The 27,666-nt window shown below is 31.2% G+C and overlaps 2 protein-coding genes across 3 annotated transcripts in view; one reads left to right on the top strand and one right to left on the bottom strand.

The window, feature by feature from the left end:
- On the bottom strand, window positions 434-8,616 carry LOC109851308 (mitogen-activated protein kinase 15-like). Its single transcript, XM_020421366.1, has 10 exons — window positions 8,109-8,616; window positions 6,900-7,308; window positions 5,363-5,490; window positions 5,210-5,269; window positions 4,457-4,606; window positions 4,211-4,366; window positions 3,878-4,089; window positions 3,214-3,315; window positions 2,981-3,138; window positions 434-1,200 (listed from the first exon to the last, which is right to left on the bottom strand). Exons 1-10 carry the CDS (start codon window positions 8,130-8,132, stop codon window positions 929-931), a joined length of 1,671 nt encoding a protein of 556 aa, XP_020276955.1. The 5' UTR covers window positions 8,133-8,616; the 3' UTR covers window positions 434-928.
- Window positions 23,845-27,666, top strand: part of LOC109851526 (protein GFS12) — a 16,678-nt gene continuing 12,856 nt past the window's right edge. For both annotated transcript variants that reach the window (XM_020421708.1, XM_020421707.1), the window contains exon 1: window positions 23,845-24,093. In XM_020421708.1, coding sequence (XP_020277297.1) covers window positions 23,965-24,093 — 129 coding nt within the window. In that variant the 5' untranslated portion in view covers window positions 23,845-23,964. The remainder of the gene's footprint in view (window positions 24,094-27,666) is intronic.

Genomic DNA, 27,666 nt, shown 5'->3' with positions numbered 1-27,666 from the left:
TTTCTATTATGTTCTTGTACTAATGTCTGATTTAATTTTCGTTTAGTCTGTTTTGGGTGTCATTATATTTGCGTTCTTATCATGTTTTAGGAAGTAATATGCAATTTTATATCAAGAGTTCCAATTTACTGAGTTGTACTCAGCATCCTTTGGTTATTTGCAACAGTCATGCTAATTATTGCAACTTTGCTACTGCCTTCGTATTGCCTACAAAATTAGATGATGTACCTCACGTTCAACCCAACTATCCCAAAAAAAATTAGGCAAATTCACCACCTGTATCATTGTATAAAATTAGTACCTTAATAGTAGTGCAGCAAGCATTTTTCCTGAGTGTAATATATCCCCCAGATGGAGTATAATGTAATGAGTATAATATCCCTCTACAGGCCTCTGACATTTCCATAGGTACAAAAATTCAATGCCCAATAACTTAAATAACATCTGCATTTTGATATGATCAACTTACAAAGCATTTTATATGCTTGTGGATAGCCTACAAAAATACATCATTCAAATACATGCACTAGAACTTTGCATAACCCTTCCAACTTTTCATCTCCCCTCCATACAATACACATCATGAAGGAGAAAACCCTCAACACTTTATAAAATTTTCTATACCAGAAGAAATCCAATAAAATAATAAAGTTATTACAACAGTCTACAAACAATAGGACATCATAATATAATTGTAATAACATAAAAATAGCTCCCTGGACCTCCCTGTTGCCAAAACATTACATCCATAAGTTATACGTCACCATAAACGAACAAATATTTATCTTCCTCGTTATAACCCCCGGATATCACAGTTAAATTAAACTGACGTCGATCTCCTAGTGATGTGAAACTTTACAGCGGGCAAATGAATGAGATTCCAACAGGGTTACGTTAGATGATTGCTGAACGAACTGTAGCTAAAAACCTAATAGGGATTTGGAATCATACTCGAGAGAACCCTCTGATTACCGATATAGGGCTTGGGCTTTTGCACAACAGCGGGTCCCACTACCATATCGTCGTCTCCTCTCTCACTTTTAGAGCTAGGGTTTCTTCTTGGATAAGAACAGCTGGAAGATGCAGTGTTGTGTTGTGGTGGAATAGGTACGGGATTTCTAGTGGTAGCATTTGGATTGTTATTATTGTAACGGAGAACTGAACCAACGACCTTGCCTGGCCTTGCAACACCTGTTGCACCTGAGGTCAAAGTAAACAAATCTTATTTGTTGACGAATTTAAAAAATAGAATTGATGGCAATATTAACATCAAGCAATTACTCAAGAATCAGTTGATATGGATGACATGACATAGAAAGCTTCTCTTTTGACATTATTTTGAATTCTTTTTACTTTTTACTTTCTTTTCTTCTTCTTTCCTCCCTTTTTCCCCTCTTTCTAACATCAAAGGGGATGCCTCTCTTACAAACGTTTTTGAGAATTTTCTGTCAGCTTTTCATTTCTGTGTCAGATACTATCCCTTTGAGGTTTGATTATAGAAATGATGTAAAGCACTGAAAAACAAGTCACACCAATAGCAAAACAAAAGCAAATTTCAATACACACCCTTTAAGTTTTCACCAAAAATAAAGGGTTAATCATGGACAGACCCCTGTGTCATCCCCAAATTGAACTCACTTACCCTGTAGTTCTATTGTTGCAAATAGATCCCCTGAAAGAGTTCTACTGTTGCAGATAGACCCCGTGAGTGACAAACAGTTATTGCAGATAGATCCCCTCAAAATGGTCAAAAAAATTCACTCAGGAGTGCTATCTACAACAATAAAACTACAGGGGTAGTAAGTTCAATTTGGTGATAGTACAAGGGGTTTATCCATAATTAACCAAAAATCAAATGATCTCCATCAAATGAAAAATTTATCAGCCTACCGATAGTCTAAGTTTGTGTTTTCACATACAGCTGTTAAATCGAGGGATAACTAAATCAAACAAAAGTACTGTTTTATCCTCTATGAACTTTTAAAAAGTCGATAGGTTAACAGATTGATGACAACAGCTTTAGACATTAAACCCAGGTTTAAAACGGGTGCAACCATTTCTTCATTTCCTCGACTATTTTTCTTAACTCCAATCATCAAGATAACAACCAAGAGGTCATACCTTCATCACATCAAATCCCTATTCAAAACCTTTCTTCTCTTCTGTTCTCCCATATTCTAACCCTGATAATAGCCTCTTCTGGTTTACCCCGAATCCATTTCCTCTATTCTGTATCCGCACTTTTAGGTGGAAGATGAATTAGACAGTTTGCCTTAAAATCTTTGAAAGTAGGGGCCCTGACCTTTGGGTTTTACCCCTTCTTTACGTTGTGTAGGAATTAGGGGATTCTAACCTTAACCAATATGAGTTGTTAAAGCTTAGAGGGCATAATCAACAAATAAAAATAGTTAACCTCTAAAGTATATAAACTGATTGATATCATTAAAAAAATAAAGGGCATTTAGCCACAGTTCCCTAAGTCATGTCAGCCTACCCAACAAATCTGACAGAGGATAGACATGACACTCGAAGGGTTTGATCATTTTAAAAGTGAGGGAGGTATTTGATACCAGTGGAAACCTAATGGAGCTTTAATCAAAATGTTCACAAACAAAAATGATGTAGAAGGAAATTTTTGACAATAAAATATTTGTGACTCAAAAAAATTATAAAATATTGCAGATGGATTCCTCAACCCCTTGTACCACAGAAGCTCTTTTTGTCTTTATGTATTAAATTTTTTGTTTGCTCTAAGTACAAATTTTTGACATTTTATTGCTAAAACTTGAACTAAAATGGAAAACCTCTACAAGTGTGAAAGATAAACACATCTACTAAAGATTACTGACAGCATTAGGTTTACATTTTATCAAGTACTGACGAAGGTATCACACTACGAGTTAAATGAATTTTATGTCTATTCCTGAAGGAAAAGAAAGAGCAAATGAATTTTCTTAAAATATCGGCACTGAAAACTCACCTTGGAACCTCTGAGGAACTTGAAGAGGAAGTCTCGACATGGGGGCCACACAGCTCTCCTGCTGTGGCCTCTCAGCTTCCTTGATGTAACATTTGGAAAGATCTTCAGCTATTTCCATTGGATTCTGAGCTGTGTTATCTGAATAAACTACACATGGCCTGCTTATTGAAAAGCTCAATCAGTTGCAAATAACAATGTGTCGGTTTTAAGGCATAATTGAGTATGCAACTCACCTAGGCAATGATGCATGTTGTCGACTAGGTGGGGTGACTGTTGCACCATTTCCATAGTGTTCTTCAAGAAAAGCAAACTGCTTCTTGAAGTGATCCACAGCACTGTGACAAAAATTTATGACTATTAAGTATGATATTTAGAACTTTGTAAGGCATCAGACTAAATGGTTGAAGAATTAGAAAGGAATAACGGTGTTATTAGAATACTCTATTGCTCACTACATTATGCTCCTGAGAACATTTAAGAGCATCAGTAAAAAAGTTGCGGACAGAAGAAAATAATAAAGCTTATGAGACTAGTATATCTTCTGTTAAAAATAGCTCCCTGCAGAAGCCGTTGAAATTTTATGGTTGAACAGCATGTAGAGACTAATCCAGTCAACTTCACAGCTCAGTTGTGCAAGTCTAATATGGAATACCAAGAATAGATTCCAACGATCAGCTATTGCTATTTTAATCCAACAATGTATAAATTGCTCGACGAAGAACAAAGTTGGATGTAAAAGAGATACAAGCGAACAGTTGCATGCGAAGAGCATTTACAAGGACGAGTAGAGATTATCTAATTCCTAAATGTTAACCAAGAAATGAAAGAATTGTTCTTTATGCTCGAACTTTAATTCTAGACTTTTTCCTTTAAAAGTTGTAACCTTTAAGTTAATACCTTGGATACATGAAACCAGTAGATTCAGCTCCTTCCAAGAACTCTTTCAACAGCTTTGGATGGTATTCAAGAATTTCTCTGTAAATGAGCTCCCTGACATCTTCCTTTGTTATTCTCCGTCTCTCAAATTCAAATTCCATTTTCGTAACTGGCTGCGCAGAAGGCTCTCTCTCAACCTTTGCTATGTTCCTGAAATAAGGATCGGCCAAAGCCTGACACCTTGTGGCAAAACTTATACACCTTTAGATTGTGTGAACATTTTTTTTTAATTACAAGAAAGAAACACAAAAGCCATCTTAAGTAATGTCATCCAGAGAGAATTGCTAACTGTACCTCTTCAGCAGTTGGGCGATCCTTGGGTTCAAAAGCTAACATCCTCTCTAGCAAACGAAGAGCAAGAGGATCAGCATTTGGAAATTTCTGAGAGAAAGGTACAGGTTTTTTCCGGCGCATGCCACCCAGATATCTTCTGGCTTTCTCATTGCGCACCTACAAGAGGCAAAACAAGGTTACACAAAGAGCCATGGCATAAGTATAAACAAAAAGGTAGAACTCAAAATTTTGTGAACCTGTACTCACTCTGGCAATGGCTTCAGCAGAGGGGGTACCCAAAAGATCTGTCATTAGATCCAATTGGTGGACCACATTTTTCCCAGGAAAAAGAGGCTTTCCAGTCAATAATTCTGCAAAGATACAGCCGATGCTCCAGATATCTATTGCAGGTGTATACTGCCAAATGCCAAGGACTCGAAAATTAGACAAGATGAGTATATATTATAACCTGTTAATTACTTAAAGAACCATCACAAACTAATCTTCTAACAGGGTTAGGAAATAACAACAGAGTGAATAAGTTTAAGGTTGGACGCTAAAAATGTGACAGTAGGACACAATTATAAATATGTATAACAATATTTCTAATTTATGTTTGTGATTACCACTATGAGATGTTCCTAAGTCATGTTTGGAATTATAAATATGTTTCACCACAAATTATGAGAACTTCGTATTGAACATTTTAAGCATAGATAAAGCCACTATCTTGCCAAAAATAAACCAGTACTTGCACTGTCAGCATATCTGTAAACACAATGTGGTACAGTCGTACAGATAAAATTAACACCTTCATGCCATTTATTACATAAGTGTCAGATGATAAAGACTCATCACAAACATTTAGTTTAGGTATGCATACAATTAGAAAGAAAACGCAAAATATGCAACCAAAAAAGGCCAATAACGACAGTTTTTGCTGGTATAAAAGGAGGCATCAGAAACATTATAAGTGGACATTTCTTTAATCAAACAAAGGATAAAAAGTAATCCACAAACCTTAGAGAAAAAGGAACCACATAACTCAGGTGCCCTGTACCACCTAGTCGCAACATAATCCTGCAAGAAAAGTCACTGGGATGTAATATTCTGAAAGAGACTATTAAAAGTCATGAGCTTTTAGTTTAAGCTACTTGAAGTATTCTATCATACCGTCCAGAAAATGGCAGTAGGAGTATCATTGAAGGCGACTCTTGCAAGGCCAAAGTCACATATCTTAAGTTTGCAATCAGCATTTGCTAAAATGTTTTTGGGTTTGAGGTCCCTATGAAAAACATTTGCTGCAAATTCATGGGAGAAAAATCAGATGTGTGTTTTCAGAATAATAACATAAACATGGAGATAAATGATTGATTAGCTTCATTATTTCAAATTCAAATTGAAGAAGGGAGGTCGGTAGTGTTTACTGATACTGCAGCTATAGCAAGTCAAAGTTACGTAGAAAGGTATAATCAAATAAAAAGAAGAAGAAGAAACATATGAAATCCATCAGTGCATGGAAATCAAGCACTAGCAGCTTCTTACTTCTCAAAGATTCCCGAATATTTCATCATTAAATTTCTAAATGATGAAGGTAACATGCATTGAGCACATAAACATGCACACCTTAAGTTATGATACAAGTTTCTCATAGTATGCCTCCCTCCCAGTGGAACACTACCCCAAAAAAATCTTCAGCCGTTCGTTAATTATTAACATGACCTTTTTGTTTTTTGAGGTATCTCATCCTTTTATATTGTGTCTGCATGCCTTTCTAGGTAAATAGAAGAGTATTCATTTGGTGGAATCGCAATATAATTATTTGATCGTAGATCATTAAAATTAGGAGAAAAAATAAATTGAGCAGGTAGTGAGAGAAAATGAGAGTCAGTTACACCAACTCATTTGGGGAAAAAATCATACTACATGATAGTTCAATTGGATCTTGAAAGTAAAAAATATATGATTTATTTTCAAATGAAAGAGTAAGAAGCACTATGCAAGTTAGTTTTACTAGGTTTAGACTGATAAATGACAGCAATCGGATACAAACATATTAGAGCCCTCAGGCAAATCAGAACGAGAAGCTGCATTATAAACCATAAGCCATTATCAGGATATATTTTGTGGCAGATAGTCACGTGCTATAGCTATGTTGCACGGGTAGTTCTATCATGAAGCCCTAACCCGTGCCCGACACATCCCATACCCACACCCGACACTTCTTGTAGACTCTTTCAGTATATGTATACATTTATTCAGATGTGTACTCAACTGTATAATACATATTTTAAATTAAAACACTCGTCACACATTTCTTAGACATATATCATACACTTCACAGCCACTTTTGGAACTTGTTGGACAAGGGTTGGGTTCATTTCAGCCCATATTCAGTTAAGAACCACAATTTCAAAAGGTGATTTGCCTATCTAGCTCAGAACATGGTTTTCAGCCCATGCATTTCAGTCGTGTCCCTGTACCCTAACTTTTACAAACTTGCCACATCCCGTACCCCGTACGAGTACCCGCATCTGTACCCATACCTGTATCAGTGCAACTCAGGCGTAAGTAAATAGCAAAAATGTTAGAACTGACGCACAGACAAGGCTAACTTCATTTAAATAGATTTGCATAGAGAACACAATAAAAAGACAATATATGACCAAAAACCGAGTACTCTTCTAAGTCACATGCAAGGTCAAAATACCTGTATGTATGTACTTCAGTCCTCGAAGCAATTGATAAAGAAAAAATTGGTAGTGTTCTGGAGTTAGATCATCATTAGCCTTAATAACCTGATGTAGATCAGATTCCATGAGTTCAAAAACAACATATATGTCTTTGAATTCTCTTCTCGAAGGCGGCAACAGAATGTGCTTTATTTCCACGATATCAGGATGGCGCAAGATCCTAAGAAGCTTAATCTCACGAAGTATTCGTGTAGCATCAGAAACATGCTCAAAGATATCATTGATCTTCTTGATTGCTACCTTCTCCCCAGCATGTGTATCGATAGCAGAGCATACAACACCATAGCTCCCCTTGCCTATCACTTCTTCTATTTTATACCTGCTTCCCTCGCCATATTCAGTGAAGAAATCTACTTCTGCTAAAGCCTGCATCAGGAAATGCGCAACAACTAAGTTCAGGTGGAAGAATTAGAGTACGCAATATGATTAATGTTGATGAAATTAAAAACAGTAATGGTAGGTGTTTGGGTGGGGGGGGTCAAAGAATATCTCTGATAAACAACTTAACAAGTCTATCCATTTTGCAAAGTTGAGATGGAAGCAGCATATAAACTAGCCACACAAATACATTGTCCTATTTGTTTATTTCTTTGATACACCGATAAGATATTTCAAACAATGTCATGGTCTTAATTAAACTATTTACTCACATTAGCATGAAATGCAAGTATAACCTTCTCTGGCTTTCAAGAGTTCCACTTGTTGACAGATATCATCCAATCAAGGGTAGTTATAATTAAATGTCTCGTAGAAATCCATCGTTAGCATAACTAACAACAGGAGGGTGATTGCATAAGTAACATATTGCCCAACATGAGAAATTCACAAGAGCAAAAAATCAACTATATTGACCTAAAACAATGACAATAATACTTACTAGATTCTAAATCCAGTAGATCTAGTTATACCATATGCTCAACAACAACTACTGCAAGTAGAAAAACATGATGAATTCAACTCTAATAACCAAAACTTGCCCAGTCCAAACCCATCTCATAAAAATTTGATCTTCTGAAACTCAACAACCAGCTAATCAACTACAAAACAATCGAAGGAGACACAAAGAAAGAAAAAATTATCCCGAAAACCCATTTCATGTTGCACCCAAATACATCTAAATTCGAAACGTTAACAACCCAAAAATAGCAAAATCTAAATAGGGTTACCTTTCTCCTCTGATCTGGGTTCATCCTGTCACTGCTAAAGATTAAAGCTTCAGAATCTGCTCAATATCATATCACCCTTTTCCTGCTAAAATCTATAAAACCAACAAAAAATAAAACAACTTGAACCACTAGATCTCCCCAAATCAAGAGCAGGAGGAAAATATCTATTTGCTCTCTCTCTCTCTCTCTCTCTCTCTCTCTCTCACCCTTTCTCTCTCTACACGCACTCTCTCTCTCTCAAAATTTATTACTGGATGGAGTTATTTTATATTAGGAAGTGCACATGGATTCTGGGCAAAATCCCCATCATTTTCCAACCTTTTTGATCTCATAAAAATCCAATCTTTATATTAGCGGAAGAGAAAGTACGGCGTGAATTTGAAGAAAAATAAATAGAAAATTTAATGGAAAAATAAAAATAGATCTTTGTCTATCAATGAAAAGGTTGCAAAAGTGTGGATGGGAGAGGAGACGGCAGAAATCCAGCGGGAAATAATTGAGTTAAAAAATGATTGAAACCCTTTCTTCTTTTCTTTTTTTGGAGAAAATTACTAGATAGAGGTGTACCGTGTACGGTAGGGTTAACCGCGGTCCACGTGGAGATGCTTAACCTTTCCCTTATCCATTTCTGCCCCTTTTCTGAAAAACTAGGTAGAATGCACGTGGTCAAATATTATAATTGTTGATTTTTAGTTTATAAATTTACTATAACATAGTTGCAAAAAAATTATAATTATCATAATATATTAAAAAGTTTTAGATATTTTAATATATAAAATCTTGTTGGTTTCAATACTTTACCTTACACATAATTAGTGAGGTTTAAAGTCTTAAAATATTAATATTCTAAGAGCAATTTAATTATTTGGAATTATAATTATAAAATATTAATGATGTAAGCACCAATATCTAAAAAAACTATTATTGTTAATAAAAAATAAATCTTGAATTCATCAACGTAAAATGATAGGTTTATATGGTCATAGAGGATTTTGTTTAATTATAAAGAAATCGCTCGTACCTATTGTCTACTTCCACTTTATATTATCTGGCGACCGAGTATTATAGATATTCAAAAACTTTTCTATAGAAATTTTAAAGTTATAATGTGCAAATTCAATCAAGAAAGAAAATATAAATTATGTGATCAATTCCAAAATCTGATATTATAATATTCCTACATCTTCTCAACTATTTAATTAATTTGTCAAAATGATTACTCTCTAATTTTAGAAAACTATAAAATATAATTTGAGAATGATTTAAACATATTTTGTACACATATGGATTGTATTTTAATAAAATAATATAGATCTATCCAATATTGAATAATATCCAAAAATTTAAGCTAAAGAGTTAAATGAATATAATAACACCCATATCCAAACTGTATGTTTTATAAAGGTGAGACATATAAAATGAACAACTTAATTTATTTTGTTAAATAATTTATTACAAATCATAAAAAATAAGGAGAACCATAAGGATCACATAGTCATCCCAAATAAAGATTAAATTTCTCTCTGCAAATTTTATAGCAAAATATTTTCAGAGATACTGATAGACTTGCTATAAAATCCTCTCTTATAAGATTGATATCACATGTGTCTTAAATTGTGCTTTGTTTAAGGGTTAATTTTAGGAAACTTCCCCTTAACTATGGGAAAAATGTTAACCCCCCCCCCCCCCCCCCTCAACTACTTGAAATAACCCCCCCCCCCCCCTCAACTATTTGAAATGAGTAAATGTTTGTTCGTCAAATTTGAGGAGTTATAATTAATCTATCTCAACTTTAAAATTTTGATTTAATCCTATAAAATTTTCTCAATTAACCCCTCAAAACTAATATCATTGAGTCGAATTCATTATGTGATATGTACTTGACTTGGAAAGACCAAAATATTCCTCAACCATAAAAGAATTAGCTTGATTTTTTGCTAGATGAAAGAAAAAGTGAAGATTTAGAGGTAAAATGATTTGTAAATTGGTTGTAATCCTTTTCTTAATAGTTGAGAGTTTCTTTTAACTAAAATGGCTTTCTTTAATAGGGTATTTTGACAAAATCGCTTATTAAAGTCTTTTACATTAAGGGGGTTGTTAAGAGACGTGTAAAAGACCAGAAGAGTTTTTATAAGACAAGCTAAGTCGAAGGGTGTTTTCTAAAATCGCATCAAAGTTGTGAGGGGTTATCTACAACACCTCTATAGTTAGGAGGCTCTGTCAAATTAAATTAATTAGTTGAGTGGTTTTTTTGAAACATTCCCCATACTTTAGAGAGTTTTCAAAGAATTAACTATTCTTTTAAATTTAGCTCAAATATTTTATAATTCTATATTAGTACCTAAATTATAAGCAATTTTAATTTTTTAAGGGAATAATGTAGAATTATTGGAGATTTAAAATCAATGAAATGATATCTAAATTACCTTTAAATATTGCTCTTATAGGCAATATATGAAAAATTGACCATTAGATCGCTCTATCGACTGATATCAAAGGTTAAATAATTTATCTTAATAATATTTATGGTTTTATATTATTATTTTTTAAGGATTTTTCTCATATATTGATCATTATCGAAAATATTGGATGGTATAACAAAATCGAGTCATTTTTAATTTGATTGTGGGCTTGGCATTAGGTCGTGTTTGGAAACCAAAACTAAAACACAAGTCACAAAAGCCACAATTCATATCCTAAATCTCTCCACTCCCAGGTCTCCCAAACCTCAAGCATATATCTTGACACAAATTTTTATGTTGAAAATTCATCAATATCTGAGATTATAGATTAAAATATTATATTATGTATGAGCATTATCTCATATAACACCCATATATTTTTTACTTAACCCTAATTATTGCAATCCAATATCATGGATTTTATTTGTCCATTATTTATATGATGACCAACACTTTGTAGTAGTCATTCGAAATCCTCTTCTAAAGTTTTCTAAGTAAAGTATATAAATTCAGAAATAATTCATAATCATAAGATTATTCAAAATATGATGCTGTAATTTTTTCACATTTCCTCTAGTATATAAATATAAGCTAACCCTCTGGCCTCATATTATATGATGAATATTATTTATCAAAGGGATCACATACTATTACTTTTGGTTAACAAAGGCTTTAAGTCTTTATTGGCTTAATTAAATTAAATATCTTTCAGTTTATAAAAGTTTCAATTACATACCTCCACTTATAACTTTCTGCAGTTAAATATCCTAATTTTTTAAAATTACATGTCCGTACCTTCTATACGCAAAAATGCATTTATAATTTTCCTATATGAATATAATGATAATTTTAGGATAATTCTATATTTTCTACTCTTTCCATTAATAATTTATTAACATGTAATTGTCTATTAATATATTATTAGACATTACTAATAATTAATATGAGAGTTTTACAATAACATTGGAAGTTTTAGAGGCCAAGACAAACTTGAAGTGGCATATAATATGATTAATTAACAATAATAATTAATTTAGTTTAGTTAGGATTAAAATATAATATTTAAAAAATAGGGGTAATATAGTCCATAGAAAGTTTTTTCTACAACTTCCTCTTTTAAAGGGAGTATGATTCTAAGCAAAGTATATATATAATTTTATTTATAATTCAAAATCTTGAGAATTATTCAAAATATGATGCCTAAAATTTTTCACATCTTCTGTACTATATAAATATAAGCTAAACCTCTTACCTCATATTATATGATGTATATTATTTATCAAAGGGATCACATACTATTGCTTATGTTTAACAAAGGATTCAAATCTTTATAGGCTTAATTAAACATAAATAGCTTATAACTTACGGAAGTTACACTCATATACCTCCACTTATATCTTAATGCACTTAGATATCCTAAAATTTTCTAAAATTGCATGTTTTTACTTATGTACGCAAGAATACTCTTTATACTTTTCCTATGTGAGTGTCACGATATAATTTTAGGATAATTCTATATTTTATATTCATTCCAAAATAATTTATTAACTTGCAATTGTCTATCAATATAGTATTATGCATTATTAATAATTAATATAAGAGTTTTATAATAACATTAAAAGTTTTAGGGTCAAGTTAGACAAAATTGGAGTGAAAAGTAATATGATTAATTAATAATGATAATTAATTTAGTTAATTTATGATTAGAATATAATATCAAAAAAGAATAGGGGCAATATAGTCCATGAAAAGTTTTTTCACAACTCCCTCTTTTAAAGGGAGTATGATATGATATGATTAGTATTCGTAAATTTTCAGATTTTGCCTGCCAAGTAGACAATTCAAAGGAAAGAAGAATAAAGTATCAAAAATAGGATATTCCTTGTTGTAGGATTGAAGTTTTTTGTTTATAAAAGCAAATTTATTCTTGGACCGTGTTTAGGGTTTGTTTGGCAACTAACATAAAATTGGGTTCTAACCCTGTTTTAAACAAAATCAGTTTTGTTTTGGACCTAAAAGGAGGAGAAGGAGGTGATTCAAAACAAAACCAATTTAAAAGCCGAAAGTGACCGGAGGAAAACTAAGACAGGCTTGATCCATATTAATGCAAATATTTACCCAAAATAAGCCTACGTTAAACTTAACCCTATTTTGAGAAGTCATCAAACACACTCTAGATTGAGGACTTATTTCATCGCGAGACTAATTTAACTCATTATAATTCTAAGATATAATAATTCATCAGACTATAATAAGTTAATTTTTTAAATATTTTTTATAATACTTTTTTTGAATGGTTTTTTTTAGATAAGTTTTTAATAATTTATTTGGTTCAATTTGTTATTTAACGCTTCTAATACATACTTATGTTTAGGAACTTGTTATTATAAGGTGGCCTAGGATAATGACATAAATAGTAAATGTCTAGTGTCCCTATTCACATGCATCAATGTCTAGTGAATCTTGACAAAGTTTGGGGGGCATTTTGGACATTGCTCAATATATAACTGATTGATTGGAGAATAACATAACACAATACGCATAAAATTAATGTATAATTACCGTGACTTTTGAGTTTGGTATACTAGGGGAGATCTTTAATGAATCTTTTTCTAAATTTTGTTTCGCTAAAAGTGAAGAGGATTTAATTTATTTTTTTAATTTTTCTTAATTTGTTTCAACTAAGTTTTACTTCGTTTCTGGTAATTTTCATTTATACTCCTATACACAGACGAGGGCTAATGCACCATATGTGGGGGAAGACGTAGGAATATATGATGGATGAATAACTTGTGAGCTTACTAGAAATTGCAATCTCTTCTTAGTTTTTTCCGTTGTATTTATACTACCGTATACATGTAGCAATATTGCATATACGCAGCTCCGGATGAGAAATATTGTCTTCATTTTTTTCATCATTGCAATTTTCATATCCACAAATGTCATGCAATTGACTATGGAGATCAACATACCCTCCAAAAAATTGAACCAAGCATCTCTTTATTTTATTATAATGTGTAAAAATTTTTCTTGTTATGATAATTATAACAAAACTACATACTCAAAACTACTCCTGCACTGCTAGACACAAAAGTGTAGAGTCCTTCCACTTCGGTTGTTATTATTAAATTTGATGAGTTGTCATGGATCCCATATTTTTTGGGTTTAGGAGTAGTATGGTAAGTGTAGTCCGGTTATCACTACTTTTTTTGTTGAGAGTAAATTTAACTGATGCAGCATTTAGAAGCTTGCACCTCGAGTGGTTGCAACTCCAGTTGCATACAACTGGGTTAAATTTGTCTAGCTGCTAACGTTTGTTCTATTATAACTCATAGTTGTAAAAACAACTCTTAGTTGCAATATATGACTTACGTCAAAATTAGCCGCAAGTCATAGTGCAACTTAGTTAAAATTGACCACTTGACCCAAATTTATTAAAATTTAAAATATTTACTTAACATTTTAAAAAATAAATTCATTAAAGATTTAAAATAATTTTTAAAGAAATTATTATTATAATAATTCCTTCAAAAAAAATAATTTCTTCAAAAATTTTAAAATAAAGTTATTTAAAAATATTTTATCTAAAAGTAATCTCTAAAAAACTTTATTGTAATATAAATTTTTAAATGATCATTTTTAAAATATTATTATTCTGGAAAAATGAGAATATTATTTTCCATAAAACGTTATTTTTCATAAAATATTATTTTTAAGAAATAATTATTTTATAATATATTATTTTCCTAAAATATACTATTTTTAAAATAATCATTTTTTTGAAAATAACATTTTTATTGTTTAATCAAATTAATATCAATTTTTAAATAATATTTTTTTTAAAATAATATATTATTTTCCAAAATGATATATTTCCTTAAATATATAATAATTTTAAAAAAATATAAATGTTAATTTACTTAATAATAAAAACATTATTTTTAAAAAATTAATTTCTAAATGTTTGGAAAGAATTAATAACTTTAATAATTTATTAATGGTAAAAAGATAAGTTGCATATTTAAAGTTACAAGCAAAATCAAAGAGCTGCAACTACGAGTTGCAAAATTTAAATTTTAAACCAAACTGTAACTGTAGTTGCACGTAAGAAGAGTTGCAATGTCCTAGTCGCATGTAAGTCACACTTACATATAGGTGGTGTTTGGTTGTTTGCAACTAGAGTTGCAATGCAAGTGTCACTTGCATGCAACTGAGACGTTGCAACTCTTCTTACATGCAACTACAGTTGCAATTGTTTTGTTTAAAATTTAAATTTTACAACTTATAGTTGCAGCTGTTTGATTATGCTTATAAATTAACATATGCAATGCAACTCATAAAATATTTTTAAAAAATAATATTTTTTAAAAAGTAATATATTTTTATAAAATAATATATTTTTAAAAAATAATATAATTTTAAAAAATAATATAATTTTTTTAAAAAGAAATATAATAATAATACTTTTAAAATAATATGAATATATCATTTAAATATATATTATTTTAGAATAATATTATTTTAAAATACATTATTCAAACAAACCATATTATTTTAAAATATTATTGTTAAAAAATATTATTTTAAATATATACTTATTTTAGATAATGTATATTATATTAAATATATTTTATTCAAAAATTTTATATTATTTAAATATATATATTAAAAAAAATTAATTAAAAAGATATGCATTATTCAAAATATATATAATCAAGAAATACTATTATTTTAAATATCATATATAAATTACTAATCATATATTTGAAAATCATATATTATTTTGATAAAAATTATATATTTAAAATATATTTTTAGAAAAATATTATATATTATTTTTAAAATAATATTTTTAGAAATTATATATACTTTAGAAGTTATATTATTTTAATATATAGTATTTTCAAAAATAATATTATTTTTAGCAAAAATATTAGTATTGCTGAGAATTTTAATTTTCATAAAAATCTATATTATTTTAAAAAATATATTATTTTAAAAAATAATATATTATTTTAAAGATAATATATTACTTTAAAAACTAACATATTATTTTGAAGAAATTATTATAATAATAATTATTTTAAAAGATTAATGTTTTTTTAAAAACATTTTTGAGGAAATTATTATAATAAGAATTATTTAAAAGATTATTTTAAACCTTTAATGAATTTATTTTTGAAATATTAAGTAATGATTTTGAATTTAATAAATTTAGGTCAGTTGCAACTAAGTTGCAACTATGACTTGCGGTCATTTTTGACGTAAGTCATATGTTGCAACTGAGGCTTGTTTTGCAACTGTGGTTGCAATTGCAACGGTGAGTTGCAGCAAAACAAACACATGCAACTGGTCAAATTGGACCTAGTTGCATGCAACTGGAGTTGCAACCACTCCAGTTGCAGCCTACCAAACACCCCCTAAAACAGTCACAATTTTATTTTTAATATTTACTTAGCAGCAAAATAGTTGAAAATTAGAACTTGATTTATCTTTTTACAGAGAAAAAAAATTTTGTTGCGCCAATTTCGACTACAACATATATTGCAAATCCTCATATTAATTTAGAAGACTAAAAGTTCCTATTGGGTCATAAATTAGTTGTTTTTATGCGGCTGAATCACATACTTTATTATACAATATAATTTCCAATAAATTCTTAACTCTGCTCTTTATGTCTTTTATCATTTAGAATTTAGAGATTAATAGTATGAAACAATAATTTTAGATATCTTTTGCATTTAAATACATCATAATTTACTTATATATACATTTTACTTCTAATTATATTAATATATCCACCAGTTGAATGGGTGAAAACACGTCATTTAAGACAAATGTAGAGAAGGAGGCAAGAGGTCACAGGTGTGGATTAAGGCCTCGATTAATTAGTATGTGGGACGGATGAGAATAGAATGCTTATTCCCACTTCTCATTCATATTGACCAAACATAACATATTTGTTACAGCAGAAATGCATATTCCTACTTCTCATACATTCTCACCTGAATGAACATTCTTAATAAGATGTAGGGAGTGGGCATCCCTACTAGCAATATATTTAAGAAACTTAAGTCTTAAAATTTTAAACTTTATCCAAATTAATAATTAATCTAAAATGTATATCAGAATCAACTCTTGTCAGATTTAAATTATATTCAAATAAATAATTAATATAAAGTATTATTAGTTACTTCTACCCAAAAATAATTTCTATGAAAAATATTTTTTGATTGCTAAGTCAAACATTAAATTGAGATTATGTGCAAATTAGAACTATCAATGGAAAAGTATTTCTTAGAATTTTTTTGTAAAATTAGTTTTGAAATAATTATATATTACTATAATAGTATAATATATATACTAGTATATAGATCATATATATTATATATATATTATATATTAATTATATATATATACATAATTAATATTTAAAGTGTATGCTATTTACGGTATATAGAATAATGACATTCCTATTCTTACTTGTGAACATGACTATATATACTTAAATCGGACGACATTGTTCATTCCTGCTTTCATTCTCCTAATCATCACCCAAACATGAGAATAGAACACTTCATTTTACATTAATCCATTCATTCATACTCAATTTATTCTATATGTTGAATTATCCGCCTTCACGCTTAAATGGCTAGAAGATAGCGAGATAATCAAAAGTTGTCAGCACCAGATTGGGGGGGGCGCCTAGGCGCGGAGAGAGCTGCGCGGAAGGGCCCCCAAAAAACAGGCCCTACTATAATATATATTAATAATATATATATACTATATATATATATTATAATATATATAATAATATATATATATATATATAATATATATATTATGGAAATTGGAAACGAGATTTTATGCCCAAAGTAAGAGGCTATAAATACAAAATCGAAAAACACCACATGGTCTCTCCATTTACCGAATGGTCGTTCTGATCGCCGAATCCTCTCTTCTTCTTCTCTTACTTCTCTCTGACCGGGCGTTTACTTTCTACTCCGTACCGGACCGTCCCGCCAGTCCGCACATCTGCCCTCCTCGTGGCGCCGAACTCCGCTCAGTTACCAATATACTTAAATCATATTTAGAATAATTGAATATTTCATATAATCTATACAGACTAACAGACTCATACTTCGAACTGTGAATAGCAGAATCTTTTTCATATCTCATCGACCCTAATATACTCTGCTTTGTTATTGATCATATACAAGCAAGAATCTGTGCATACATTTAACCATACTATGACATTATCTTTATAACAAAGTCATGCAATTGTGCATAAATACTATGAATTAGCATATACAGCCCTTAGATTTTTCAAGTTTTTCTAGCCCCGAATGGCTCAGGACCGCACCTTAGGGGGGGGGAGTATGATTATACTATAGACGATGATTCTTAAGTCGTTTCAAAAATTTTGAGGAGTCTTTGGAGAATAATATGACAATAATGTTAACAAAAGTTAGAAACGCATTTTCCCAACGAAACATAGAGCTATGGAAGCATAAAAAGGACATGTAATTTTTTTTACAGAACACCTTTAAATCCTATAAATATCATAGTTGATTGTCAATTTATATTTAAACCACTGTAAAATAATTTTTAGTCGCAATTATTTATCTAGGTCCACTTTTCGGTTAATTTTTTTTCAACAATTGATCCTACCTAACCTCAATTAAGGATCATCTCTCTAATATACTTGATATTTATTAAGTAAGAGGGAGTTAGTCAAGTAGAACTCAAAATTAGAACTAGAATAATTTGTGGGACAATATTTTATAGTGTTAGTCCATTGGAACTAGAACTAGGATAAAATTATATAATGTTAGTCAACAAGAACTAGATAAAAAGTAGAACTGAGATAATTGTAAAAATTTATCCCACTTTTGTCAAATCATATCATATCATACTCCCTTTAAAAGAGGGAGTTGTGGAAAAACTTTTCAAGGACTATACTACCCCTATTCTTTGTTGATATTACATTCTAATACTAACTAAACTAAATTAATTATCATTGTTAATTAATTACACTATATGTCACTTTAAGTTTGTATAATTTGGTTCCTAAAACTTCCAACGCTATTGTAAAACTCTACATCATATCAATTATTAGTAATATAAAATAATATATTAATAGATAATTGCATGTTAATAAAGTATTTATGGAAAAAATAGAAAACATAGAATTGTCCTAAAATTATACCATGAAACTCATATAGAAAAATTACAAAGAGCAATCTTATGTTTATGTACGAGGACAGAATGTAAAAACATTATATTTTGGAAAACATTAGGATATTTAAGTACAGCAAGCTAGATATGTTATCTAAAATCATATCATACTCCCTTTAAAAGAGGGAGTTGTGGAAAAACTTTTTAAGGACTATACTACCCCTATTCTTGTTAGCCTTCTTGTTTTGATGATGATTTACAAACAATTTACATCTAATATTGTTTGTCTAGTGTTTGTGTTTTATATTTATTCTAGGCAAACAATATGTTGGAGGATGGATGGAATAGAGCTTCAACGATGATATCCAAGCCTTGCAAATTCAAAGTTAAAGATCAAGTTCAAGCTTCATCCGCATGTGTACCAAGTTGAGCTTCAATGAAGATCAAGATCAAGCTTGGGTATATTAGTTTAGGGTTTATATTATGTGTGTTATATACTCTAAGCTCAATATTATATTCACACACACATTTATTAGTTTCTTAGTATATATATATATAGTTATATACATATACATCTTGGTTTTTAGTTTTATCCACAAACAAAGTTTTTACAAATAAATTCCAAAAAATTATGTATACATGCTTGTTTTCTATGTGGATAAGTTGTTTTGGTTTAATTTCATAGATATGAAACAAATATATTTTCATATACATACTCATACGTTTTACTTTCTATTGTATTTGTGAAAATATTGTTTTCTTGGTTTATAGACTTAACAATAATCATATACATCTTTTATTAAGTCTACAAAATCATTTTGTAATGTTTCAAAACATGGTTAAGCTAAAATGTCAAGATTCATATGTTTACATTTTCATGTTTTGGACTATTTTGCAAAATGATGATATTTCTCATTTGGGAAGTCTTTTTAGAAAACCAGTTTTTGTAGCATGTGTATTATCATGTCTACAATCATTCCCCAAAGTTTTACATTTTTCTGAATTTATTTGATATTTTTAAACAGGGTTTTAAAATCAGCAAAACAGTTTTTGAATATGTCAGATTTCGGTCGACCGCACCGGTCGACCGAACATGAGTTCATATTCTCACTGGGCGACAGAGAGTCTGTCGGTCGACCGGTCCGGTCGACCGATGAAAATTTTCGGTCGACCGACGAATTTTCCGGTCGACCGACGAGTGTTCTTCAGCTTCCAACGGCTAGTTTTTTGACCGTTGCCTTAGGGCTGTTTTGTCTTTTGCTCTGGTTTCTTGGCTGAGTTGTGAGAGGGTATAAATACCCCATTGTCTTCAACTCTCAAGCTAACCAAGAAATGTTTTAAAAGAAAAGAAAAGTTTAAGCAAGGGTTTAGGGTTTTACTGTTTGTTTGAGTTTGAGTTTCTGTTTACAAAGGAGGAAGCTTTAACTGCAGATTGAGGGATTCATTCTCAATCCCCTTCATCCTCTTCTTTGTGTTTTAGAGAAGTTTTTCTAACTCTTTTCTCTAGCAATTTCATTACTGATTTTTATATCCTTATTATTGCTAGTTTGCTATTTGAGTTAGATTTCATTTCACTCATTGTTACACACACCCACATTGAGCTTTTAGTATTTACATACATAGTATAGTTGGGTGGTGAGAGATTGTAACCTTGAGTTGTGCTTTCATTGTGTTCTCATCTATTGTAGAGAACAAATTTATATTTGTTACATTGTGAGTGTTGTAAGGTTTTCGGTGAGCTAGAAACCGAGTGTGTAGTGAGGTTTTCGGTGAGCTAGAAACCGAGTGTGAGGAGTGACGTTGATCGGTGAGCGTTGAAAACCGATACTGTGAGGTGTAAACGTTATTCGGGTGAACGTAGAAAACCCGGTTGATAGTGGATTTCTCCCCGGGAGTGGGGAGCGGAGACGTAGGACGGAAGGTCCGAACTCCGTGATCATATCTTGTGTTTGAGTGTGCTTTGGCGTTTATTTATACTTGTGTTTATAATTCTTGTTGCCATTGTCATTAGCTCATCATTTATATGATCCACTATCTAGTTCACATTGTTTACCCCTTGTGTTAGTTTATATATCCTTGCATATATCATATAGTATACCTCTTTGCTAGGATATATCACCTTGTGTATATTGCATATTCTTGCACATAACCCTTTGTAATTAATTTTAATTGGCATTTAAATCGGATTAGATTAGCATAAGACCCTAATCACCCCCCCTCTAGGGTCTAACAATTCTTTGTTGATATTACATTCTAATACTAACTAAACTAAATTAATTATCATTGTTAATTAATTATACTATATGTCACTTTAAGTTTGTATAATTTGGTCCCTAAAACTTCCAACGCTATTGTAAAACTCTACATCATATCAATTATTAGTAATATAAAATAATATATTAATAGATAATTGCATGTTAATAAAGTATTTATGGAAAAAGTAGAAAACATAGAATTGTCCTAAAATTATACCATGAAACTCATATAGGAAAATTACAAAGAGCATTCTTATGTTTATGTAAGAGGACAAAATGTAAAAACATTATATTTTGGAAAACATTAGGATATTTAAGTACAGCAAGCTAGATATGTTATCTAAAATTTAAAAAATGTGCAACAAGATACAATTGGAGGTATATAAATATAATTACTATAAACTATAAAAGATTTAAGTTCAATTAAGCCTATAAAAGATTTAAAACCTTTGTTATCCATAAACAATAATATATGAACCCATTGATAAATAATATTAATCATATAATATGAGGCCAAATGGTTAGCTTATATTTATATAGTAGAGTAGATGCTGAAAAATTGAAGCATCATATTTTGAATGAGTCTCAAGATTTTGAATTATTTCCTAAAATTATATACTTCGCTTTAAAAACTTTAGAAGAGGCTTCTGAAGGACTACTACAAAGGGTTGGACATCAGATAAATATTAAACAAATAAAATTCATGATATCAGATTGTAAAATTTAGGGATGTTTATGTAATATTGGGTATCATATGAGATAATATTCATACATAACATGATATTGTAATATGTAATCTAACATATTAATGAATTTTAAATATAATAATTTGCATCAAGAAATATGCTTAAGATTTGGGAGAGCCGAGAGTGGAGAGATTTGGAGAAGAATTGTGGCCTTTGTGGGTTTTGTAGGTTCTAATTTTATTTCCCAAACACGATCCAAACTCGAGTTCATAATCAAATAAAAAATGACATGATTTTCTCAATATCTTCGAATAGATATATTGACCATATTTTCGATAACGGTCGATATATCAAAAAAATCACCAAACAAAAGAAAACAATAGGAAATATTATCTAGATAAAGCCTTTAACCCGATATATTGGTCGATATAGCAATATATCGGCAAATATTTCATAGGATACCTATAAGAGCAAATATGTAAAGGTTAGTTCCTTGATTTTAAATATACAATGATTTTATGTTATTCCCTGAAATGTTTTAAATTGCTTATAATTTAGGGACTAATATTAAATTATTAAAATTTTTTGATTTTGTTTGACATTGGATAGATATGAATTATTTTGTTAAAATACAATCAATATGAGTGCATAATATGTGTAAATTTTTCTCAGACTATATTTATAATTTTCTAAAACTAGAGAGTAATCATTTTGATAGATCAATTAGTAGTTGGGAAGATGTAAAAAGAGTACAACAACTGATTTTAAAATTGATCATATAATTTATATTTTCTTTCTTGATTGAATTTGCACATTATAACTTAGAGAATTCTAGAAAAAAGTTCTTGAATATCTATAATACCGGTCGCCTGATAAACAATAGGTGGAAGTGATTTTTTCATAACCGAACAAAATCCTTACTAACTAGATAAAGTCTATCATTTTTCTTTGATGAATTCAAGAATTTATTTTTTTATTAATAATTATAGGCTTTTTTCGTATTGGTCCCTTACATCATTAATATTTTAAAATTATACATTTAAATTTGTAATTAATCTTAAATCGTTAATATTTTAAGGTTTTAAACATCACTATTTTTTTTGTAGACAAAAATGTTAAAACCACACATGGAAATATCCAAAAAAATTAATATATTATGATATTTATAAAGTTTTTTGCAACTATATTATAGTAAAAATAAATAAACCTGAAAAATATTTATGATATTTGATCACGTGCAGTGCACGTGCATTCCACCTAGTTTATACAGAAAAGAGAGAGTTGTAGTCTCTCAAATTTCCCCAAGTTTTAAGCTACAACTACATGGTGAAAAACTAGAACTTTATTATTTACTTTTTTTATATTTTATTTCTCCATCATCTTAAAACCACACCATAAAATTAGATCACATCTCTTCTTATCATTCCCTTCTATTTAATATTATTATTTTCTTTTTATTAAAATATTTGAATTTTATAATTAATTTAAATTTTAAAATTACAAAATTCACGTTTTATTAAAAATTAATTAAAATTGAGAAATGATGGAATGATGTCTGGTATATCTAAAAAGAAAGAGAAAAAAGGTAATTTTTTTTTAATTTATATTACAATAATAATTCCAAAAAAATCAAAAAGTTAATCTTATACTCTATCTAATAGTTCTTCAAGATTAATTAACACTATAATAATAATAATAATAATAATAATAATAATAATAATAATAATAATAAGTTTTAAAATGTATAAATAGTAATATGATCATCAAAATACATGACTTGTATGCTTATTGACTTCTAAAAATTATCCTTAATCATTCTAACAATTGTCCCACTAAAATATCACGTCTTAAAATATCACTCCCAATTATCTCATTAAAATATCCTACGTTAAAAAAAATTATCCCATAATAAAAATTATTTCACTTCTATAAAAAATGTTCTAGCTGACTAACACCCCTAATTATTATTACAGTAAGCCACAAAAATTAGCCTTAAAAGTTAGTCCACGTGGTTAATTAAAAAAAAAAAAACTATTCAAAGATGGTTTACATATCAATTTTTACAATCACAAACGCTTTCAACAAAATTTGCAACTCGTACTGCTCCTAATAAGCAAAAAACGCCCTTAACATTTCATATTTGCCATCCCAACCGACAAAAAAAAAGCTCACTTTCTCTTCTGCACGTCGATCTGCTCGCAATCTCTCCGTCCCCTTTCGACCCCATCGACGCCGAAACCCCGCCCTCGTCTTCCTCGAATTTTCGAGCCCAACGATGGCCGGCGACTCGCCCTGCTTCCAGTGCTTGCAGCGCTGCGTCGAGTCCGAAATATCGGCCGACGTCATCTTCCGCTACGGAATCGCCGATTCCCCTCTCCCCTTCGGCTCCTCCGCCGTCGTTCAGGTCTCCCCTCTCCCCAAAGATTGGATCTTTTTAACTTGTTGTTATGTGGGTTTAGAATAACTTGGGGATTTGTTAACTCTATGAAGCTTAATCGGCCTCTTAATGAGAGTTGGGCTTATTGAATCTTGAGATTTTGATCGTTTTGAGGTATAATTTTCTGCTCCGATTGTTTGTGATGTTTTTGAGGGCTAACGGAGATTGATCGGATTAGAGCAGAACAAGTTGGTTAGATCGGAGGCAAGTGTACTAGGCAAATACTTCATAACGTACAGCATTGCTAGGTGCACATCAAACTGGGATGTGAAATGAGATTATTTAGTAGTTTAACAATGTGAGCACTGCGCATGGAGGAGAGTGGCGGTTGAATTGTGCTCACGTAGTGTTCAGTTTCACAGTGGTCATATATTTAGTGTTGCATGGATATCAAGATTTGTAGAGAAGAAGATGCCTTGATCTTGCATATAATTTGCTGTTGATAGGGTACCCAGGACAGCAGCTTTCATTCATTGGTTTCGGTCAGGTCAAAATTTTGTTCATTTCAGTTGAGTTCGCCAATCCTAAGAGAGGGTTGCACTTTGTGCTGACAAATTAAACAGTTATTATTTTGCAAAGATGCTTCATTTTCCACTATTGAAAGAAGTAGAGTAACTATCAGTACCTATTAACTATTGACTAGAGGGCATCATGTTTCATAGTAGCAACTGCATCGCTTGAAAGAGCTATAAAGTCTTCTTCATATCTGAATAGTAAGGTAGCAAAAGGTGCAAACATTACTAAGAATATAGAACGAACAAGGAAAGCATCTTGGATCAGATGCATCCTAGCCATGAATAAGTTTGCACAGTCATGAAAAACTCGTCTTTCTTCTTCCCACCACTTCTTCTTATCCATGTCAGCTTCTTCTCAACCTTCACTACTTTCCTTCCCCATCAAAATTTTCCGTTCTGTATTTGACACAGGTTCCGGTCGACCTTTGCCCTAGGTTTTTGCTTCCTCATAAGGTTGACATCAAAGGGAACCGTGCCACTTCCCCAGAATAAAGAAATAGCATATTTTACGGGTGAATTGTAACAACTTCATGACTGTCGCTATTTGTTTCTTTGTTTTTTTGCCTTTGAGATATTAGTTTCCTTTCTTGACATCAAATTAGCTAGATTGGAAAAAGCATTAGGGGTTTGTTTCTTCTGACCACTTTCTACTCTTCTTCTTCTGTGAGTATCAGGAAAATGTGGATCGCCACTGTTAACATTATAGTTTCCATTTGCTCTGTTGATTCCATTGTAGTCCCCATTTCCTACTTGAAGTAGCACATCTGTGCTCCTATTGGAAACAACCGGAATTTGACTATGTTTTGATTGTCCATTTTGCTTGCCTTGAATGTTTATCATGTTCATGTTATTTATCATCCTATCAAAGTTAGTCCGCAACTTTATTTTCATCATTTTTTGCCTTGAAGACAAGCAGGTTGATTTGGAGTTGGAGAAACTTTAAAACAGTATTCAAACTACTTTGAACATGCTTGTTCCTACTTCAACTATCCTGACCAGTGATATTTTTTGATGTGCTTGAGGGTTTCTCATTTGGTGCTCTCATCGATTTTCCTTCTCTAACCACCTTAGGCGTATACTTCTTAGATATGGGCTTCAGTTGTGGCATCTTATTTAAGTCTATTCCTTGATTTTTGAAAGCTCATCGTTTTACAAGCCCATGTTTATTATCCTCTTCATCTTGTTCACCTCATTGGTCATCAAAATTGTTGGCAAGGTCATCACTTCACTGACAACCTATGAAGCACGGACACGCATAACATGAAGCCGTGTCGTGTCGTGTCCGTGTCGGATACACGTGTCGAGCATAACATGAAGCCGTGTCGTGTCGTGTCCGTGTCGGATACACGTGTCGAACACACGTATCCTATGTATTTTTTAGGATTTGCCTCGTGTCGGATACACGTGTCGAACACACGTATCCTATGTATTTTTTAGGATTTGCCTCGTGTCGGCGTGTCGGATGGCGGTGTCGGATCCGTGTCCGTGCTACATAGCTGACAACTATAGTAGCCACATTATCTTCAGGCAATGAGTTGAGGTTTGGTAAGCAAGGCAATGTCATTCCATCTGAAATAAAGAATAAGGGTTAATTACGAATAGACCCTTGCTGTGTCACTCTATTGCGAATAGACCACTATGTGTCACCCTATTGTGAATAGAACCCCAATAGTTCTTTTCGTGGTGAGCAGATCCTATGTAGTCCCCAAATGAGAAGACTTGTGCTTAGTGAACTTTTTTACTCAAAAAAGTCAAAAAAGTCACAAAATTACCAATAAAACTATAGGAGTCTATCTGCCTCCTTAAGCTTTTTTAATAATTTTTAGAGTTAAACAAATTCATTAGGGGGCTATTCACAAAAATAGAAATACTGGGATCTATTTACAATTGGGTGATACTACATGGGGTCTATTCGCAATTAACCCAGCAAAAAAATTAACAAACTTCAATAATGCACATCAACTTAAAAAGAACTAGAAACTGCAACCAACTTATCACTCCCCTAAATACACAGTGTATGTCCAGATGTGTGACAACGACAACACGTGCAAAGTATTTGTTACCAATTTAAGAAGAATAATTCTTAGTAGTAGACTATCTGTACGAAGTGTTTTATAATACTTTAAGAAAAGTAATTTGTAATAAACTACTTGTTGCTAATTCTAAATAGTAGTTTGGCTTGATACAATATTCATACTTTAATTTAGTGTTTTGAAACCTTTGAGTATCAGCAAAGTTTATTTTAATGGTAAATTAAAAAAAAATCTCCTGCAAGTTTGTCCGACTTTGGGATAATAACATATACTTTACAAATTTCACTTAAACCCCTTCAAGCTTATGGCATTTTAGAAACCCTCAAATATTTTCAATGTTTTCCAACTAACCCCCCTAACAGTGTTAGATGAACTTATAAAAATAACAAAATACCCTTTTCAACCTACACTCTAACTGTTAAATTAAATAAATTAATCAAGGGCATTTTGGTCAAATTAGACCAAACTTATGGAGGTTTATAGAAATAACCTTCAAAAATATTAAAAAGATACAAAGGCGTTTTTCGTCTTCTGGCTACCACAGATCGCAGGTAAATTCATCTGCCTTACGCTCGTGGGATCGATAGTGACTAGAAGTCTCTTGTATGCCATCTGAGTTATCCCTTACATCAGTGACTGTAGCTCCTCTAAACCATGACCGTCGCTCTACTGATGCATGTTGATAATAGTTGAATTGAACAAATTGGGTAATGAGATCACTGGCCCCAGCGGCGTCGACAGCCCCTTTAGTGTTATGAGCTATGTCGAGGTCATTAGAACTCATTGACATTGGTTTCCTAAAATTTTTGGAACCTCTATTCGAAAACCAAAAGATGACAAAAGAGTAGAAAACTAAGGGGAAAAGGTGAGAGTTCTTATTTTCAAATTAGGATTTCCCTCCTCTACACCTCTTCCAGGTTCATTTATTGTCTATGGCGTAGAGTGACACAGAGAGGGGACTGTGATGTTTGGCGAGAAAGATAGGGAAGTGG

Source organism: Asparagus officinalis, chromosome 8 (assembly GCF_001876935.1).
Source record: "Asparagus officinalis chromosome 8, Aspof.V1, whole genome shotgun sequence".
In the NCBI taxonomy this organism is placed as follows: domain Eukaryota; kingdom Viridiplantae; phylum Streptophyta; class Magnoliopsida; order Asparagales; family Asparagaceae; genus Asparagus; species Asparagus officinalis.
This window is presented reverse-complemented; position numbering and strand designations above follow the sequence as displayed.